Raw genomic sequence first — 21,530 nt, forward strand, 5'->3', positions numbered from 1 at the left:
CATCATTCAATAAATCCTAAGCACATACTACATATAAAACAATGTGCTAGAGGATGTTGGAATAAAAAAGATGTATAAGACACATTTCTTGCCTGTAAGAAGCTTCTTGTCTAGTAGAGATATAGGATGTGTACACATCTTTATTTTTGCCTATATTTACTATAGCAAGGCCAATATGATCGATGTCATATGAAAGATAAAGAATTTCAAGTGTGGGAGATGCCTCCAGGTTGGAGGTGATCAAGGAAGATTTAGTGCAAGAGGAAACATTTGAGCTGATTCTTGAAGGATAGTTAAGGCAAAAATAAATGTTTCATACTTAAGTAGGAAGCTTGTTCACTGTAGTCATTTGGTAGGCTGTATCATGTTAGCTGTGATAATATGTTACAGAGAATGACAGGCGTGCACATTACTTAAGATAAACCTTTTAGAATCGTGTATCCTGCTTCTGGAGGAAAGTGTATCTAAAAATGTTACACGTTTCTATGTATTCTGTGAACCAATTCTCTTAAAATTTGAGAGATCAGAAAAATAATTAAACAAACATTTTCAAGAACATACAATTGCAAAGCTGACAGGCAAATATTATCTGCCTTTTAAATTATAATTCTAACATACTAGTAATCATTATTATTGTCATTAATAATAGGCACACATATTTATCTTAACAACTCCCAGAGGAAAAAACAATCACTCTTTCCAATGTTATGAAGCAACTTCAATTTCTGCAACTTACCTCTAAATTTTCAGGGATTTTTTTTTTTTTTTTTTTTTGAGACAGAGTTGCTCTGTCATCAGGCTGGAGTGCAGTGGTGCGATCTTGGCTCACTTCAACCCCTGCCTCCCAGGTTCAAGCGATTCTCCTGCCTCAGCCTTCCAAGCAGCTGGGACTACAGATGCGCACCACCACACCCAGCTAATTTTTGTATTTTTCATAGAGACAGGGTTTCACCATGTTGGCCAGGATGGTCTCGATCTCTCGACCTCGTGATCTACCCACCCTGGCCTCCCTAAGTACTAAGATTACAGGCGTGAGCCACTGCACCTGGCCAGGGAAATGTTTTAGGTGGGACAGAAATAAGTCAGAAGGGGATCAACTTAGGACTAATTGCCATGTTATATAAAAATCATTGTAAGAGTGAAGGATGCTATTTCATAATTCAGCACACAAATTAGGAAAAATAGGGTCTACATTTCAAAACTATCCGAAATATAATTTCAAAGATGCCATTTTTTGCTTTGAATTTGTATAATTTGTATACATATTCTTCTTTCACTTTTCCTTTCTTTTTTTCTTTTAGAGTGTAAAATTTCGAAGTCCTAAATCAGGTAAAAATTTCTCTTGGCTTTAGATGACATTTAGCTCTAAGATTCTAAGAAAGGTTCATTAAGCTTAGAATAATTCACCTCATGAAGTTACTTAGTACCCATAATAGCTTCCAGTATTTATTGATTTATTTCTGGTTTTCCCAGACTAGTAATTTTGTTAAAAGCAAGGTGAAGACAGGATTTTAGAATTCTGCTCCTTAATATATAACCATTTAAAAACTATTTCAGAGAGAAGCTTTTAAAATTTTGCAGCATTTCCATTATATAGATGTTTCCACTGTTAACAGTGTGATTCAAAAAATTATTTCTGGCCACGTAGTTCTTTAATTTGCTGTTGCCTTTTATGCATTGAAGAACAAATTAATTTGATAATGTAAACTTTGTTTACATTATCACAGGTGGTAGTTGCCCTTAACATATTTATTCATATTATCATATTATTCAAACACATAAACAGGTAACATAAAGGTTAAAAAACATGGGCTTTGCCAGGAGTTCGAGGCTGCAGTGAGCTATAATGGCACCACTGCACCCAGCCTGGATGACAGAGCAAGATGATATCTCTAAAAAACATGATAACAGGCTGGGCGCGGTGGCTTATGCCTGTAATCCTAGCACTTTGGGAGACCAAGGTGGGCAGATCACAAGTTTAAGAGATCGAAACCATCCTGGCCAACATGGTGAAAACCTATCTCTACTAAAAATACAAAAATTAGCTGTGCATGGTGGTGTGTGCCTGTAGTCCCAGCTACTCTGGAGGCTGAGGCAGGAGAATTGGTTGAACCTGGGAGGTGGAGGTTGCACTGAGCTGAGATCTCGCCACTGGACTCCAGCCTGGCGACAGAGCAAGACTCCATCACGACACAAAACAAAACAAAACCCCTCCCAAAAAGTGATAACAAAAACATGGGCTTTAGAGTCAGATAGGCTTTAAGTCAAATCCCCAGTCTATGAATAATTATCAAAATGTATAACCTTGGTTAAATTACCTACTTTCCGATCTGCTTTTCTTATTTATAAAAGGAGAACAGAATCCCTTAGATAATTTTAATGAGGATTAAATAAGATAATGCCATAAAGCTTTTAGCCCAGTGCTTGTCAAATAAATACGCCTTAAATATTATAAATTATAATTTTTATTAATCATTAAATGAGCATTTTACTAAGTAACTTCTGTGTACCTTACACAGTGTTAGAAGAGGCAGGATGTATAAGAAAAAGTACTACTTAATTCTTATATTCAAATGTAGATAAAATTAATAATCACATGGAACCACTAAGTGATAATCTGTGTGGCCGTAGCTATAATCACCAGGAATCTGGAAAAACAGGATGCCATAGGTTTGGAAAAGCTTCGCTGAGTGGAAGAAAGAACTTTAAATAATTTCTATAGACAGAAAAAAGGAGGGAATTCCAGGAACAGGGATCAGCCTAACAGGGACTCAAAGGTAGAAATGAGCATGATGTGTACGGAGAGTAGGTTATTTTTTATTTTATTTTATTTTATTTTATTTTATTTTGTTTTATTTTATTTTTTGAGATGGATTTTCACTCTTGTTGCCCAGGCTGGAATGCCATGGCACAATCTAGGCTCATGACAACCTCCACCTCCCGGGTTCAAGCAATTCTCTTGCCTCAGCCTCCCAAGTAGCCAGGATTACAGGCATGCCCCACTATGCCTAGCTAATTTTGTATTTTCAGTAGAGATGGGGGTTTCTCCATGTTGGTCAGGCTGGTCTCAAACTCCCGACCTCAGGTAATCTGCCTGCTTCGGCCTCCCAAAGTGCTGGGATTACAGGTGTGAGCCACCATGCCCAGCTGAGTAATCTATTTTTTATTGCAATAGATATTCTAATTTGTGTAATATAGAAATTAAATTTGGGCAAATAAGATGTGGAGCAAGATTCTGAAGGACTTATAAAAGCTAGTCAGATGAAATATCCAGGATAGATCCATAACGACAGAAGCAGATTAGTGATTGCCAGGGGCCAAGGGAAAGAGGAAAACAGAGAGTGACTACTTAATGGGTGCAGAGTTTCCTTCTAGGGTGATGAAAATGTTCTGGAACTAAACAGTGGTGATGGTTGTACAGTGCTGTGAATATGCTAAATGTCACTAATGGCAAATCTTATGTATATTTTACCACATACACCCAAAGTTAGGCAGAGGAATTTAGATTTAATGCAGTAAATAACAGGCTCTTAATGGGTTCTTTGTCAGGGGAGTATTAAGATTAAATGGTATTTTAGGGAGATATTTACTAGAAGATTGTTAATGAACAACTTTAGTTTTCAGAATACTCCTAACAGCAAACTGGGAGATAATGAACTACTTCAGAGTAGTTATTAAGTATTTATTAAACGTCTATTGTAAACTAGCTATTTTATTAGATGCTAGAAATAAGTACTATACTTTTGTGTATTACCCAGCATGTGAGAAATAAGACTATTAATAAGACAAACTCTAAGAACTAAACAAACCTAATGACCATTGACATGTGAACCTCTCGTACTTTACTGCATTTTTATTTTCAAAAGGAAAGGACTTAATATAATAATAATACTTGGCACTATATAATGTGATGCTTATGTCAGTAGAATACCATCTCTGTTTTTTTTTTTTGAGAAAAATCTTCATTTTATGGAAAATTTCAAATACACATTTAAAACCTAGCATGATAGCATTATCACACCAATAAAATCCTTTAACAGTAACTAATATCCAGACTTCAGTTTTTAATTGTCTCAGAAGTGTCTTTTTACAGTTGGTTTATTCAAATCTGAATTCAAACAAAATCTAAACATTGCATTTGGTTTATATGTTTGTCTTCTTAAATCTATCTTGAAATCTCTAACAGTTCTCCTTTCTTTATATTTTCTTTTAAAATATATAACAGTTCTCCTTTCTATACTTTTTCACACCATTTATCTGTTGAAGAGAGTTGGTCATTTGTCTTAAAAGACTGCTTAACATTCTGGATTTGGCTAATTGTATCATGATGGTTTTATTTAACATGTTCCCCTATCCCCAACATTCATGCAAAATGGTTGTTAGCTCTAGAAGCTTGATTATATTCAGTTTCAGTGTCTTTGGAAGAATACTTCTGAAGTGAGCTATACATTTTTGATCAATCATAGGCTCATTGGCTAACAAGGTAGAAAAACAAAGTTCCTGAGGCTCCATTCATTTTTCAGATAATTTTTTATTTGGTGATTATAGGTTAAGATTGATTGATTTAAAAAATTATATAAAGCCAAAAAGGGTGTTGACTTTTGACTTTTAATTCATAGATTTCTCTGGTTTTTTGTGTACTTTCTTATCACAGAACTACATCAAGATCGTTCTTCTCCCCCACCTCCTCTCCCAGAAAGAACTCTAGAGTCCTTCATTCTTGCCGATGAAGATTGTAAGTGGTAGTACTTTCTCTAAAAAAAACATAAACAATACATTTAAAAAACCCATAATATGTAGTCAAAATAATGCCTAAAAAAGCCAAACTAACAATTTCTTATATGTAACATGAAGGCTTAAGAAGGTATGCAATGAAACACATTTTTCTTTCTTTTTTTTTTTTTTTTTTTTCCTTAAGGTATGCAGGCCCAATCTATAGAAACGTATCCTACTAGCTGTCCTGACACCATGGAAAATTCAACATCTTCAAAACAGATACTGAAGACTCCTGGAAAAAGTTTCACAAGGAGTAAGGTAAAGAAGATAAGAGTTTTGGGAAACATGCCAGGGGGTTTCCCTTACTGAAAGTTTCTCCCCTCCCCAGCATTAAGATGGAAAATTAGATTAAATATCTTTGCTAAAACTAATTGTTGATATTATAACAATAAAAATTAATAGAAGGAAACCAAAAAGAAGAAAAAATACAACTTAAAAGATCCATTTGTCAGAGACAGGACCAGAAAAAACTCCTGTTGGGTACTATGCTTATTACCTGGGTGATGAAATTATCTGAACAGCAAACCCTTGTGACATGCAGTTTACCTATATAACAAACCAGGACATATACTCCTGCACCTAAAATAAAAATTAAAAACTAAAACTAAAACTAAATGAAGGAAAAAAGAATCAATTACTCCCTAAGGTTGATTTATAAATGTAAAAGATGCCCAATGAAACTACCAACTGTTTATTTCTGGAACTAGACAAACTGATTTCAAAGTTCATATGGGAGTAGGGGAAAGTAAAAGGCATCAGAAATCTGCAAATAAGTAATAAATAAAAATAAAAATAGTTTAGATAAATGTCTAAAATAATTATTAAAATAAAAATGAATAAATAGAAAAGCAATGAAAGAGAGTCACCTTAGTAAATATTCAAATATGGTAAAGCCTCAATTAAAATGGCATGATAGGCCAGGCACTGTGGCTCATGCCTGTAATCCCAGCCTTTGGGAGGCCAAGGCAGGTGGATCACTTGAGCTCAGGATTCAAGACCAGCCTGGGCAACATCGCAAAATCCCATCTCTACCAAAATACAAAAAATTAGCCAGGCATGTTGGCATGTGCCTGTGGTCCCAGCTACTCAGGAGGCTGAGGTGGGAGGATTGCTTGAGCCTGGAAGGTGGAAGCTGCAGAGTTCATGCCACTGCAATCCAGCCTGGGTGACAGAGTGAGACCTCATCTCAAAAAAAAAAAAAAAAAATTAAAAATATATAGGCATGATATTAGTGTATAAAAAGAAACACATACCAACAGAGTAAAAGGGAAAGTTCTGAAATAGATACAAATATATGTAGAAATTTAGTATATAATGAAGGTGGTATCTTGAATCGGGGATAAAGATGGATGGTTTAATAACTATTGTTGGATCATATAGCCAACTATCTGAAGAAAAGCAGGGCATCCTCCTTACATCTATACCAGGATAAACTCTAAATGGCTAAAAGATTTAAATGTTTAAAAAAAAAAAACAAAACCCATAGAGACCTTAAAAAACTTGGAAAGAGGCCGGGTTTAGTGGCTCACTTCTGTAATCCCAGCATTTTGGAAGGCTGAGGCAGGTGAATCATGAGATCAGGAGTTCGAGACCAGCCTGGCCAACATGGTGAAACACTGTCTCTACTAAAAATACAAAAAATTGGCCGGGCGCGGTGGCTCAAGCCTATAATCCCAGCACTTTGGGAGGCCGAGGTGGGTGGATCACGAGGTCAAGAGATCGAGACCATCCTGGTCAACATAGTGAAACCCCGTCTCTACTAAAAATACAAAAAATTAGCTGGGCATGGTAGCTCGTGCCTGTAATCCCAGCTACTCAGGAGGCTGAGGCAGGAGAATTGCCTGAACCCAGGAGGCGGAGGTTGAGGTGAGCCGAGATCGTGCCATTGCACTACAGCCTGGGTAACAAGAGTAAAACTCTGTCTCAAAAAAAAAAAAAAAAAAAAAAAAAATTAGCTGGCTGTAATGGTGGGTGCCTGTAACCCCAGCTACTCGGGTCATGAGGCTGAGGCAGGAGAATCGCTTGAACCCAAAAGGCAGAGGTTGCAGTAGGCTGAGATCAAGCCACTGCACTCCAGCCCAGCCCAGGCAACAGACTGAGACTCCGTCTCAGAAAAAAACAAACAAACAAAACTTGGAAAGAGTCCTTTATAACCTGAGAGTGTGAATGACCTTTATTATGACTCAAAATCCAGAGGCTGTAAGAAAAGAGATAGGTAAATTCAGCTAAATAAAACAGAAAATTTATGGAGACAAAACAATCACCTTAAAAATCAAAAGACAAAGAACAAATTTGAGAAAAAAAATCTGCAACTGGCACCACAGCCAAAGGGATTGTTACCCTAATATATGAAGAACTGTTAGAAAATAAGCCAGGCACAGTGGCTCATGCCTGTAATCCCAGCACTTTGGGAGGCCAAGGTGGGTGCCTGACCAACGTGGTGAAACCCTGTCTCTACTTAAAATACACAAATTAGCCAGGCATGGTGGCACACGCCTGTAATCCCAGTCAATCAGGAAGCTGAGGCAGGAGAATCACTTGAACCTAGGAGGCAGAGGTCGCAATAAGCCAAGGTAGCGCCACTGCACACCCCAGCCTGGGCGACAAAGTGAGACTCCATCTCAAAAAAAAAAAAAAAGAAAAAGAAATTCATAGAAAATAATAACCACAAAATAAAAATGGGCAAAAATATGTGATCAGATGGTTTGAAGAAAATAAATGAGCATGTGTGCCCTTTAAACATCTGATATGTTCAATCTCATTCATAATGAAAAAATTACAAATTAAAACCACAGTGACATATTGTTTTCTCATCTAACAGAATGGCAAATTCCCAAAGTTTGATTATATTCTCTGTTAGGGAGGCCATGGGGAAATAAGCAGACTCAATGTTGTTGGTGAGAATGTCAAGTGGTACGACCTCTTTTTTAAAATTTTTTTTTAAAAATTAGAGATGGGCTCTCCCTATGTTGCCAATTTCTGAACTCAAGCGCTCCTCCTGCCTTGGCCTCCCAAAGTGCTGGGATTACAGGTGAGAGCCACTGTACCTAGCCAGGTACAACTTCTATGAAGGAAAATTTAGCAATAGCAAAATTACAAATGCATATATCCTCTACTCAACAATTTTACTATAAGTGAAATTTATCCTACAAATATGCTTGCATACAAATGAAATGACATGTATACCAAGTATTCACTGCAGCATTATCTATAAGAGCAGATGACTGGAAACAACATAATTAGTAGTGTTAATTGTTAGGGGAACTGATTAAATCATAAATCATGGTATATCCATACAAATGGAATACTGTGCAGCTAAAAAAGTATTAGGGCTTTCTCAATATATTTATATATATTAACTTGTATTTAAAAAGAGGGGTATAATACATATGTGTATTTACTTATATATTAATAAGTTACTCTGGAAGGATACTAAGTACAGAGGATAAAACACTAATAGTGGTTATCTGCAGGAGGAGCATTAGAAACCGAGTAGACTTAAGACAAGGATGGGAGCATTTTTACTAGGATTTTCTGACTTGTAAATAAATCAGCTATTTAAAAAAACCCTAAAAATGTTACAAAGAAAGACTTTATTAAATATCTATTCCATGGAAAAGCACATTTCTGTTTGGTGTTAGGAAAATAGAAATGTCATAAAGGACTACCATTTGCCCTTGAAAATAGTATAGTTAATCTGCTGGAGTAGAACATCTTTGAGGAACATGAAAATTATCAAGAGGAATAAAATGTCATGAAGCAGATTAAAAACATACAGGCTGAAGAAATGTGAAGTAAAGAAATTTGGGTAGTTTCCTTGAAAAGATAAATTAGAGACTCCAGCATAAACGTGAGAGAAGGAAGTACCGCTAACAGTATGGAAGGAGGCCTTAGTAAATTTAATATAGAATATTACTGGCAAAAATTCGTGGCTAGAATTGAAATGGCTGCATATCATGGATACATTCAGAAGCCATTTTGGGTTCTGAAATGGTCCTAATAAAGGACAGAAGTAGGAATTTCATCCCCTCTACCCCGAGTTTCCTTCCTCCTTACTTTTTTTTTTAGACAGGGTCTTGCTCTGTTGCCCAGGCTAGAGTGTAGTGGCATAAATATGGCTGACTGTAGTCTTGACCTCCTGGGCTCAAGTGATCCTCCTGCTTCAGCCTTCCAAGTGGCTGGGAACACAGGTCTGCACCATCATGCCTACTGTTTTAAAATTTTTGGTAGAGATAGCATCTCACTATGTTGCCCAGTCTGGTCTTGAACCCTGGGCCTCAAGGGAAACTCCTACCTGAGCCTCCCAAAGTGCTAGAATTACAAGCATGAGCCACCTTGCCAGCATCCCCTATCCCTGTCATTAGCCTGACAGCATAATTTTTTTAAAAAATCTATTAATCTTTTAAAAAGACATGTTCTCACTCTGTCGCCCAGGCTGGAACACAGTGGTGAGATCTCAGCTCGTTGCAGCCTTAAACTCCTGGGATCAAGCAGACCTCCTGCCTCAGCTTCCCCAGTAGCTGCCACCACACTCAGCTAATTTTTTTTTTCCACTTTTTGTAGAGATGGGGGTCTTGCTATGTTGGCCAAGATGGTCCTAAACTCCTGAGCTCAAACAGTGCTCCTGCCTTAGCGTCCCAAAGTGTTGGGATTACAGGTGTGAGATGCTGTGCTCAGCCTCTGATATTATTATTTCAAAATATGTAATGTGATACTTGCATGGGTGATATAAATAGCAAGATAAAATCAAGTGGAGATTTTGCACTGCATTAAAAATGGCAAGATGGAAAAATAACTATGTAAATTTTCATGGCTTTTTTAAAGGAAATTAATTCCTTTCACTCAAGTCTATATTTCTACTTGATTAAAGTATTTCAAATTTCACAGGAAAAAAACTAACATTTTCCCCCTTTCTTCACTTTTGTAGAGTTTGAAAATTTTGCGAAACATGAAAAAGAGTAAGTTGGTACTTATGTTTGAAAATATTATTTTCTCAATTTTGTAATTTTTCTTTATATAACCAACCAATATTTTGAAAAGATTAACAATATTATTCCTAAACAGAGCCTCCCTAGGGTCCTATGAATCAGAACAATCAGCCCTAGGCCTTTTTTTTGTTTGTTTTTTTGCTAGGCTTCACAGTGCTAATATTGGGCAGGGAGTAGGCAAGGAGAATTCTGTTTAATACATAAGAATAATAATTAGTACAATGTTTGGCATTTAAATTTTTTTTTAAATATCTTTTTAAAATTTATTTTTAATAGTACAGACGGGGTTTCACAGTATTGCCCAGCTTAGTCTCAAATTCCTGGGCTCAAGTGATCCTCGCGCCTCGGCCTCCCAAAGTGTTAGGATTATAGGCGTAAGCCACTGCACCTGGCCAATGTTTGTCACTTTCTACCCCTCTTAAGAGGCTGTCATACAATTGTGTTATTTAAAATTTCCAGGAGTCTCACCTCAGTTGTATTTTTTGAAAATAGTCACAGCAAAGCATATTGTGAAACAAATATGTTAACTTCATGAAATAAGCAAAGCATTGTTGATATATTTCCATTTTTACCAAGTATTAGCAATAAGAGTCTGTTGCTTACTGTTTTTATTATATTGTAATGAAAATAAATTCCACTGAGTCCTGAAACTCTGGGAAATTATCTTAGAAATCTTATTTACAAATATAAAATTTAAAAACCATGGTGATATACTTAATTTTTTTTGAGTCGTTTGGTTAATCACTGAATAGGGGAGAGACAGAAAGCACTGAGAAAATCTGATTTAAGGTATAGTGTAAGAAAGGTTTCCTTTTGGGTTTTCATTCTGTCTGCCTACCCAAAAACTCCAGGTTCTTGAGCTAGTTTGCTATCATTGCCATCATAGCTGATCTCTGACATGAACTGATTTCTTACTTATGATGATGGCTGAAGTATAGTTGGAAAAGATACCTTTTCTCCTACAGACAGTCAAAAGAGAATTCAAACATTTCAAAAGGAAATTATGGTAGGAAACAGGGGAAAGAAAATAGCCAAGTACAAAGAACTGAGTGACTTAAACAGTCAACCAGAGATTGGTTTGATCAGCCTAACTCAGAAAACAGTTTTCTTTCCCCAGCTCCAACCCTGCCTAGAGTATCAAGCAGAGAAACAGAAACTACAGGTAGATTTAGGTTGGCCCAGCTTTTAAGATAAGGTGGAACTTTTGGAGATTTAAGTCTTATTTCTAAGAAAGAGCTCTCTCAGTTCATTTTCTGATCTAGGCTGTGCTGTATTTTTCAGTTACCTTGATCCTCTGGTCTTTTGCCCTTAAATGAAGAACAACATCTGGCCCCCAAAATTGATCCTGGCCCCCAAAATTGAAGCTTTAGACTGTACTTCATATGTGTCCTCAGCCCCTTCCAGATGGTTCATGATTCTGGAATTCCATGTGTTTTTCCTGTAGCCTGGATCTCCCACTGGACTGTAAAGCTGGTCCTACTTTTAATGAAATTAGGATTCTTCATCTGTTATTTTAAGCTAATATCTAGGCCTAGTGTCATTCATTTATTCATTCAATGAATATTTGTTGAGTGTCTACTGTGTTCCAGGCATTCTGTAAGGTACTTACACTCTGTTCACTGTAAGATGGTGAACAGAACAGATATGGGCTCTGCCTTTGTAGACTTAAGTTTGGTGAAGGATTCCAACATTAAACAAATTCACAAATACATACATATAACACATGATAATGCTATGAAGGCAAACAAAAGGGTAACTATGAGAGGATAACAAAGGGAATGCACTTTTGAATGAGTAGTCCAAGAAACTCTTTTTAAGGAAGTGACAATTGAACCTGAAACATGAAGGAGCAGTCAGCCAGCCAAAGGGTCCAGAAAAGACTATTTCAGATTGAGGGAACAAAACATCTGAGGTATAAGAATTTGCTTTATTGTAAAAATTCAAAAGGAAGCCATCTTAGCTAGAGTAGTAGGTAAGGAGAGAGGAGTAAGGCAAGGCTGGAAAGATCAGGGAGGAGTAGTTAGATTCTTCTGGGTCATGCATGGTAAGTAGTTTAGTTTATTCTAAGTGTAATGGGAAGCCATAATAGGGTTTCATGCAGAGATGTTTTATACTTTGTTTTCTATTTATTTTTAAACGTTTCACAGAAAAGTATAAAACGATCATGCTAGCTGCTATATAAAGTATGAATTATAGAATGACAAGAGTGGAAGCTGTCAACTGTGATGCCTGATACCAACTTTTGGTGGGAAACTTTAATTGCTCAGAAATCCTTTAGTTGCAAGTGACAGAAAACCTGACTTAAGCTGAAAAGGGGAATATACTGGCTTGTAACAATGGTCCAAATGATGAAATCAGAACCTAATCTCTCATTTAATGTCTCTCAGCTTAGTCTCACTCTGTGTTAGCTCATTCATAGGCAGGCTTTTATCATGTGAGTTCAGGCTTATAAGGGGAAAAAAATAACTATTTCTTGGTTTTCAAACCACACTGTGATGACTAGTGCCAACAGGGTCTGACTGTCTTGGCTTGGTTCGTTTGCCCATCCCTGAACCAATTATTGCCAGTATAGTCAATGTTCTGATTAGGCAGGATAGTGTCATACCTTAATATTTAACACTTGTTACATGTGGACACTGTCCAATCAGGAATGAGGTCAAACCTGTACATCTGGTGTGACCATGCCAATATACCAACTGAAAATCAGCCCTAGTTATAGTTAATCTAAAGGTACAATCAGCTCCACTGGAAGCATGGAAACTCAAAATTGTGGAGGAGTAGTTTCCTAAAGAAAAATTCAAGTTCCATTATTAGAAGAGGGAATGAAGGTTAGGCAGGTAGCATAAAAATATCCATGATGAGCCAAAATACAAAATAGCAGTTTCCTCTGATATATATATGTGGAATCTGTGCCTCCTCTGTAAAAAACCAATATTATCCTTTGGGACAGCTGTTTTCCTTCTGAAGGATATATATAACTTTCAGCTCCTATGCAGTTTAGAGATTACTGGTAACTCCTGAACTTCCTCACCTTTACTCACTTTATATTTACGTCTCTATCTTCAGTGCCTAGACCAACCCTTAGTACGTAGTAAGTATTTAAATATGAATAGTATTTTATTAAGTATTTTAGACTTATAGTTTATATTAAGAATTTAATATATTGCCGGGCGCGGTGGCTCAAGCCTGTAATCCCAGCACTTTGGGAGGCCGAGGCGGGTGGATCGCGAGGTCAAGAGATCGAGACCATCCTGGTCAACATGGTGAAACCCTGTCTCTACTAAAAATACAAAGGAAATTAGCTGGGCATGGCGGCATATGCCTGTAATCCCAGCTACTCAGGAGGCTGAGGCAGGAGAATTGCCTGAGCCCGGGAGGCGGAGGTTGCGGTGAGCCGAGATTGTGCCACTGCACTCCAGCCTGGGTAACAAGAGCGAAACTCCGTCTCAAAAAAAAAAAAAAGAATTTAATATATTAAGTATAATAATTATACTTACTATAGTAATAATATGTATTTTAAATAGATTTGATTGAAATTCAGTATGTATTCCAGTGATTCATACTCAGGTACCTCCTGGAAAGTGAAGGTGTTTCTAGAATCCTAGTATTAGGTATACATGTGCAAACACACATATGTTGTTCTCACAGTGCATTCTGAAAATGCTGAAAACAACAACAAAAATACTTACCAATATCTTCCCACTTATATGCTATTTGTTAGAAAGTTTATACAAACCTAAATTATCTTTTTCCATTGCTAAGATAGAGCATGTGTAAAATGTGGACCAACTTTTTAAGGGACTGTTTTCAAAACTGCAGACACTGATACATGAATATATCAATGTATATATATGACCTATAAGTAACTTATAAATTAACTTATACCTCTAACTAAAATAGCAAAACAAAGCAATATAACAATGCTTTTGGGAGATTATAGGCCTAAATAATAATAATTATTATTAAATATTATTATGACATTTTTTTAGACAGGGCCTCGCTCTGTCACCCAGTCTGGAGTGCAGTGGTGCAATCTGGGCTCATCACATCCTCTGCCTCTCAGGTTTGAGCAATTCTTGTCCCTCAGCCTCCCAAGTAGCTGGGATTATAGACATGCAACACCATGCCTGGCTAATTTTTTTGTATTTTTAGTAGAGATGGGGTTTCATCATGTTGGCGAGGGTGGTCTCGAATTCCTGGCCTCAAGTGATCTGCCTGCCTCAGCCTCCCAAAGTGCTGAAATTACAGGCATGAGTCACCATGCCAGGTTATGGGGCCTGTATTAGAATCACCTATAATTACAGAAAAATCAGGCTGGAAAGTGGAATAAAAAAAGAGATTCCAAGGTAGGGGATTAAATAAAAAAGTAACAGATATGTCATGAATGAAATATTGTGGAGAATAAATGAGGTAAAAATGTACTAAGAGTGGTCAGAGGAAAAAGTAATGTAAAGTCCAAAGCCAAAATGAATTTCAAACTGATTCATGATAGGATCTTATTTCTTTGGCAAATTTCTTTAGTGTTGGGCTTTACTATACATTGTTTGCAAAGAAAAGACACATTTTAAGAAAAAAACACAAATACAAATGAGAATATTATAGTGTCAACTCATTTGTAAGCACCTATATTTTGTTGACATTTGACAGTGATATGTTTATTTGGGATTATGAATTACTCTTAACAATTATGTGTGATCTGATCAACTGTCATCTGACTCTGTCTTTAGTCTTTCCCTTGTATTTTTTCTTTTGATTCTAGGTATCTGTAATTCTTGCCCACCAAACAAGCCTGCAGAATCTGTTCAGTCAAATAACTCCAGCTCATTTCTGAATTTTGGTATGTGTGTTATTTTACAGAAGAGTTAAAAAATTACCTAAATTACTCATTTACAGTATAACAGATTCAACTTTAAATATGATTTTAGGTTGCATGTATATAATTCCTTATGTTTATATTTTTTTCCATGCAATTTATCTTTTTATTTTTAACCTTAACTACCTCTTAACATGTCACACAAAATTATCTAGTATATGTGAAAAATAAAGCTAGGTAACCAAATTATTGTGTTGTCATGTAGTAAATAAATATGACTAGCCCAATGAAGAAATTGAGATGCTGTGATATTCCGGTTCATATCTAAAACAAATTTATAAAAAACATACAAGTATGATAAAAAGAACAGCAGTTGCCACTGCCTAATCTTATATAACTAATTTAACAGTAGGAAATGAAGCACAATTCTGACAGTTTTAAGGTTTGCTTACCCAATTGCTCCTAAGTATATGCTATAAACTTAAAATGATAATTTTATATTATTCTGATTATTCTATTATTCTATGTGATACATATCTATGATACTATTTAAAGTAGTATCATGTAAAATTTTTTGTAAGCAGAATAGCAATTAGTGGTAGGCTATTACTACTAAAAATTGTTATTAACCAAAACCACCCTGAAAGAGTGTGAAGCCTCTAGGAGTCCCTGAATCACACTTTGAGAACTGCCGATTAATGTTGTTGCCTTTACTTATAAGATCAAATTGGGTTGCTGCCATCTCCAGACTGTAGGTGGCAAGAAAACAGGAAAAAGTAGAGGTGTGGCCTCCTCTTCTTACTCTTCTGGTCTTCAAAGGCACTGGCCTGGAAGTGCACAGATCACATCAGCTCATATTTTCTTGATGAGAACTTAGAAATGTGCTATAATTAAATTGCAAAAGAGATTAGGAAATGTAATATTGCTGGGCAAATAAAATTGCCTACATACAATTCTATTTGAGGAAGAAGCAAAGAAAGATATTGGTGGACAAGTAGCAATCTCTGCCACACTTAAGTTAGAATCCCTATGTCATCTTCACAAAATGTTTAACTAAAATCTCTGGATCTGCCTTTTTTGCCACAAAATTTTGTTTGGATTTCATTAACTTTAAAGTTTAACAAGTTATAATTTAGGTTGGGTGTGGTGGCTCACACCTGTAATCCCAGCACTTTGGGAGGCTGAGGGAGGTGGATGACGAGGTCAGGAGATTGAGACCATCCTGGCCAACATGGTAAAACCCCGTCTCTACTAAATATACAGCCTGGTGCAGTGGCTCACGCCTGTAATCCTAACACTTTGGGAGGCTGAGGTGGAAGGATCACCTGAGGTTGTGAGTTTGAGACCAGCCTGACCAACATGGAGAAACCCCATCTCTACTAAAAATATAAAATTAGCTGGGCGTGGTGGCACATGCCTGTAATCCCAGCTACTCAGGCGGCTGAGGAAGGAGAATCACTTGAATCAGGGAGTTGGAGGTTGCAGTGAGCTGAGATCGCGCCACTGTACTCCAGCCTGGTGACAGAGTGAGACTCTGCCTCAAAAAAAAATTTATAATTTAAAAAATGTATAATTTATATAAAATCATTTAGCTAAAACATTTACATAGAATATTGTATAAACTATGAAAAAAGCAAGCCAGGCATGGTGGCTCATGCCTGTAATCCCAGCACTTTGGGAGGTAGTGGTGGGAGGATCCTGTGAGCCCAGGAGTTGAAGACCAGTCTGGGCAAAATAACGAGACCATCTCATTTAAAAAAAAAAAAAAAAGAAAAAGGAAAAAGCTCCCAACTTTTCCTGGAACACAAATTTTCTCTGCTTCCTTCTTTACTCTGAATCAGTGATACAACTTGAGTAACTCTAGACCTACCTAGCTTAACAACAGTCTACATAATCCAATATGAGGATAAAATATTAGAGAGCTGCCTCCACGTTGCTTCCTCTCAAATATGCCTAAATTTGAACATTTTACCTACTTAAAAAGCAACACTTTCAATGCCTGTAATTCCAGCACTTTGAGACAATGAGACTATGTCTTTACAATTTTTTTTTTAAACTAGCCAGGCATGGTGGCATGTGCCTGCAGTCCCAGCTACTCAGGGGGCTTAGGTGGGAGGATCACTTGAGCCCGGGAGGTTGAGGCTGCAGTGAGCTGTGATCATGCCACTGCACTCTAGCCTGGGTGACAGTGCAAGACCCTGTCTTGGAAAAAAAACGCAAAAAATCAGCACTTACTTTTTTCAGGCAACATCAATTTAAGGGCATATTACTCAAAAAAGTAGTTAAATCTGAATAAAAAATTTGGGGTTCAAGTTTATTTTCCCTGAATTGGCTCCCATGTAAAAAAAAGGTAGCTTGAAACTGTTTTAAACTATTGATCTGTGAAAGAGACTGAATATAAGTATTCCTAAAATTTTAGGTACTCAGTACTAACATATGTCCTTATCTCTACTCCTAATTCACTTGGGATACAATCAAGTGATCTGTACTGACAGGATGATTCTGACTATTATGTGTGAAACTATTTAACCAGAATTATTCCTTCCATCTTTCTTACCATTCAGAAGAGTAAAATGTACATGAACTAGGCTGTGTGTTCCCTCCACCAATTTTTTTTAAATCACCACCATTAATAAATTTGAATGTGCCTTCATTCCCCTTCCCTATCTCCTTCTCTTCCATTTCTGGCATAGTTTTCTAGATTGATTTTTTTTTGAGAACAAGTCTTGCTCTGTTGCCCCGGCTGGAGTGCAGTGGTGCAATCTCGGCTCACTGCAACCTTGGCCTCCCAGGTGCAAGCAATTCTCCTGCCTCAGCTTCCTGAGTAACTGGGATTACAGGTGCCTGCCATCATGCCCACTAATTTTTGTATTTTTAGTAGAAATGGGGTTTCACCATGTTGGCCAGGCTGGTCTCCAACTCCTGACCTTAGGTAATCCACCCACCTCAGCCTCCCAAAGTTCTGAGATTACAGGTGTGAGCCACTGTGCCTGGCTTCTAGGTTGAAATTTAAGCAACATTTGAGTAGTTACTATGTGAATTCTTGGCCTCAAGCTATCTTCCAAACTTACCTCCAAAAGTGCTGGGATTATAGGTGTGAGCCACCATGACTGGCCTGAGCAACATTTGAGTACTTACCATGTGCTAGGCATTGTGCTGGATGCTGTTTTTTTTTGTTGTTGTTCTTTTTCTTTTTTTTTTCCTCTGCTGCCTTGACCTCCCTGGGCTCAAATGATCCACCTACCTAAGCCTCCCGAATATCTGAGACCCGAGGTGCAAGCCACCACATCCAGCTAATTTTTTTGTATTTTTTTGTAGAGACAGGGTTTCACTAAATTGCCCAGGCTGGTCTTGAACTCCTGGGCTCAAGCAATTCCTCCTGCATAGGCCTCCAAATGCTGGGATTACAGGCCACTGCGCCCCGCCCCAATCGCTTTTTACACAAATATCTCATTTGATCCTTACATCAATTTGTAAGATAATACAATTTGTATGATGATGAAATTAAAGTTTTAGGAATATCTTTGAGTTTTCCATTTTATTATTCCCCTGCACTTCAAACCTTTCAATTCTCACTTTAAACCCCTAAAGTTGCTAAGTGTAAGATAACTTAAAAATACACTGCCATTAGGCCTGGCATGGTGGCTAACACCTATAATCCCAGCACTTTGGGAGGCCAAGACAGGTGGATCACTTGAGGTCAGGAGTTTGAGACCAGCCTGGCCAACAGAGTGAAACCCCATCTCTACTAAAAATACAAAAATTAGCTGGGTATGGTGGCTGGTGCTTGTAATCCCAGCTAATCGAGAGGCTGAGGCAGGAGAATCACTTGAACTCGCGAGGCAGAGGTTGCAGTGAGCCAAGATTGCACCACTGTACTCCAGCCTGCGAGACAGCGAGACTCCACCTCAAACAAAAAACAAACAAAAAGACACTGCCGTTAAAGAAAAGTCATAAAAGTCATACATTGCTAAAGTGATAAAGAACCAACGTCATCAAGCTGCACATCTTTTGAAAGCATCCAAAAATAGCCTTAAGTAGGAAAGGAAAATTTCCTCATCTTCCCCTCTTTGGGGTGGGGTAGGGAGAACAAGTTTGAAGAATAAAGATAAATAATAATGATACTTACCTACTTAGTTTTTCAGGATTGTTTATTTTTTATAAGCTTTCCAAACATAATCTCAGTATAACTGAAGGATTTCTGGATCGACATAGAGGTATAACTGGATGTTAATACAATAATATAAGTAACGGTGCTATATTTTTGTGAAATTAAAATTTCCCAGCTAAGTTTGATGGTTAGGACTGGATGACAAAAAGTCATAGATAAATGATATTATATACTAAATTATCAAAAGCTATATATAACCAGTGTTCTTCATCCTATTATTACCATTATTAAATTTGTAAGTGCTTGTCAAATTTAAAGTGTTATTGGTATTCTGTTATCATTTAAACTTTAGATTACTATAATGCCTTAACAATCTATTACTAAATTGGTCAAGATACTGCCTAACCTTTAAAAAAGTTCACCTATTTGCATATAATATATTCTAAAAGCCAAGTATTCATTTCTATATTTAAAACATCTTTCTTTTCATTCAACTTTATTTTTGTTTCCAGGTTTTGCAAACCGTTTTTCAAAACCCAAAGGACCAAGGAATCCACCACCAACTTGGAATATTTAATACAACTCCAGATTTATAAGAATATGGGCTGCAAATACACATGTGAATAAAACTACCAGAATACTGCCAGTTAAAATAAATGCTCTATATGCATAATACCAAATATAAAGAGATGCTAATGTGTTAATAGCTTTTAAAAGAAAAGCAAAATGCAAATAAGTGCCAGTTTTGCATTTTCATATTACTTACATTGAGTTGAAAACTGCAAATGTTTGTCACTTGAGCTTATGTAGAGAATGCTATATGAGAAAAACTTTTAGAATGGATTTATTTTTCATTTTTGCAAGTTATTTTTCTCTTACTTTTTTACATAAACAGAAACTTCAAAAGGTTTGTAAGATTTGGATCTCAACTAATTTCTCCATTGCCAGAATTTACTATAAAAAGTTAAAAAAAATTTACCTTGGGGGTTGTAATAGAAACTGCTCTTGACAATGACTATTCCCTGGGAGTTATTTTTGCCTAAATGTAGTATACCTTATACATCCTCCGAAATGTTGTGGAAAACAGGAATATTAAGAAAATGAGAAATTATATTTATGAGAATAAAATGTGCAAATAATGACAATTATTTGAATATAACAACAAGGCATTCAACTACATTCCTGATAAGTTTTAACCAAAGTCATTAAATTGCCAATTCTAGAAAAGTAATCAATGAAATATAATAGCTATCTTTTGGTAGCAAGACATAAATTGCACATGTTTATACAGGATCTTTAGATCATGTGCAATTTATATCCAGCCAATCAAAAATACTAGTTAAAAAAATTTCTATATGAATATGGATCTCCCATAAGAAAATCTATTTCAACTCTAATTTTATGTAGCAAATAAATTGGCAGGTAATTGTTTTTTTAAAAAGAATCTACCCGACTTTCCCTAATGCATTAAAAATATTATTTAAAGAACTTTGTTTATAACTTTTAGAAACATGTAGTATTGCTTAAACATCATTTGTTTGTATTTTTCATTCGGAAGCCCAATAGGGCAAATTGAATGAGATATTATCATGTCTGTTGTAGTACAATGTATCCAATAGATGCTCAATAAACTTTTTTGTTTTTAAACTGACTTCATTACAGTGTTTAGGTAATAGTTCTCCAGAAACTAGCGATATCAAACCAGTTATTTTATCTGCTGAGTATATCCCTATAATCAATTACTTCCAAATGTCTTTATCAAGAAACAAATATATTAAAAGAATTCTAGGTAAAGCTGGGCACCATGAGTGCACCTGTAGGCCCAGCTACTCATTCTTTGAGCCCAGGAGTTGGAGGCCAGCCTGGTCGACAGAGCAAGACCCTGTATTTTCCTTTTTTTAAGAGTCAGGGTCTGGATCTGTTACCCAGGCCGGAGTGCAGTGGCACGACCACTCCTCCCCCCTCGGCTTCCCAAGTAGCTGGGACTACAGGCGTGTGCCCGGATAATTTTAAAAATATTTTTGAGGGACAAGGGCTCACTATGTTACCTAGGCTGATCTTGAACTCCTGGCCTCAAGCAATCCTCCCACCTCGGCCTCCCAAAGCTAGGGGATGACCGGCTGGAGCCACGGCACCCCGCCCCACCCATCTCTAAATAAATACCTAAAAGAAACCCTGGTAGAAGCGAAAGCGAGGATGAAAATTCTAAACGAATTTCTGAGCAGCAACTGGATCGTAGTGAACAGGGACGATTTTTTGGTGTGTTCTCTGGTAGGCACACTTTTCAAATTTGTGCAATCTATATCCTTAAGATTTGAAAAAAAAAAAAATCTTATTAAAATCTTAAACATGGTTTCCATCTACAATTTTTCGTCACTTAGGGATAGATTCAAAATAAATGCTGGCCCTTTCCTGGCATTAGAGGGGCTATGGCCGGGCAGTGAGGAGGGGCCGCACTCACCAGGACCCCGGGCAGCTCTCGCACCTGACTTCTCAGGCCCGTGGTTGTAACCGCAGCAACGCCCCCGATGCTTGAAAGCGTTTCTCAATTGCGGCCCTATCTTATTTCTACAGCAAAACCACCCTTATTTTACGTATTACTAAATCCTCTTTTCACCTTCATCTCCCGTCAAAGCTAAAAGGATGGAGATTCCTTGACCTCACAAAGGTTATGAGGGGAATGTGAGATTTAAAAGTCACCGTGGAGACCACCACGGTGTAAAATGAGGAAAGGTCAAAGGAAGATGATAATGGGAACATGCCGCCAGACTCTGAAAGCCATTAACATTGTTTCGGCCGTTAGGGCGGTTGGCGGCAAATCACCGCCCAGCAGCGGTTGCGT

At 37.0% G+C, this 21,530-nt stretch overlaps 1 protein-coding gene across 6 annotated transcripts in view; it reads left to right on the top strand.

Moving 5' to 3' along the window:
* PTPN22 (protein tyrosine phosphatase non-receptor type 22) overlaps positions 1 to 21,470 on the top strand; it is a 59,960-nt gene extending 38,490 nt beyond the window's left edge. Inside the window, exons 15-20 of one of the 6 annotated variants that reach the window (XM_074381229.1) lie at positions 1,302 to 1,329; positions 4,655 to 4,735; positions 4,919 to 5,034; positions 9,704 to 9,734; positions 14,524 to 14,601; positions 19,201 to 21,470. In XM_074381229.1, the coding sequence (XP_074237330.1) occupies positions 1,302 to 1,329; positions 4,655 to 4,735; positions 4,919 to 5,034; positions 9,704 to 9,734; positions 14,524 to 14,601; positions 19,201 to 19,265 (399 nt within the window). In that variant the 3' untranslated portion in view covers positions 19,266 to 21,470. Of the gene's footprint in view, positions 1 to 1,301; positions 1,330 to 4,654; positions 4,739 to 4,918; positions 5,035 to 9,703; positions 9,735 to 14,523; positions 14,602 to 19,200 lie in introns of those variants that run through there. The other 5 variants (XM_003933480.4, XM_003933482.4, XM_074381230.1 and 2 more) reach the window with 5 other exon arrangements.
* Positions 21,471 to 21,530: the final 60 nt, after the last annotated feature.

Source organism: Saimiri boliviensis, chromosome 11, assembly GCF_048565385.1.
Source record: "Saimiri boliviensis isolate mSaiBol1 chromosome 11, mSaiBol1.pri, whole genome shotgun sequence".
In the NCBI taxonomy this organism is placed as follows: Eukaryota; Metazoa; Chordata; class Mammalia; order Primates; family Cebidae; genus Saimiri; species Saimiri boliviensis.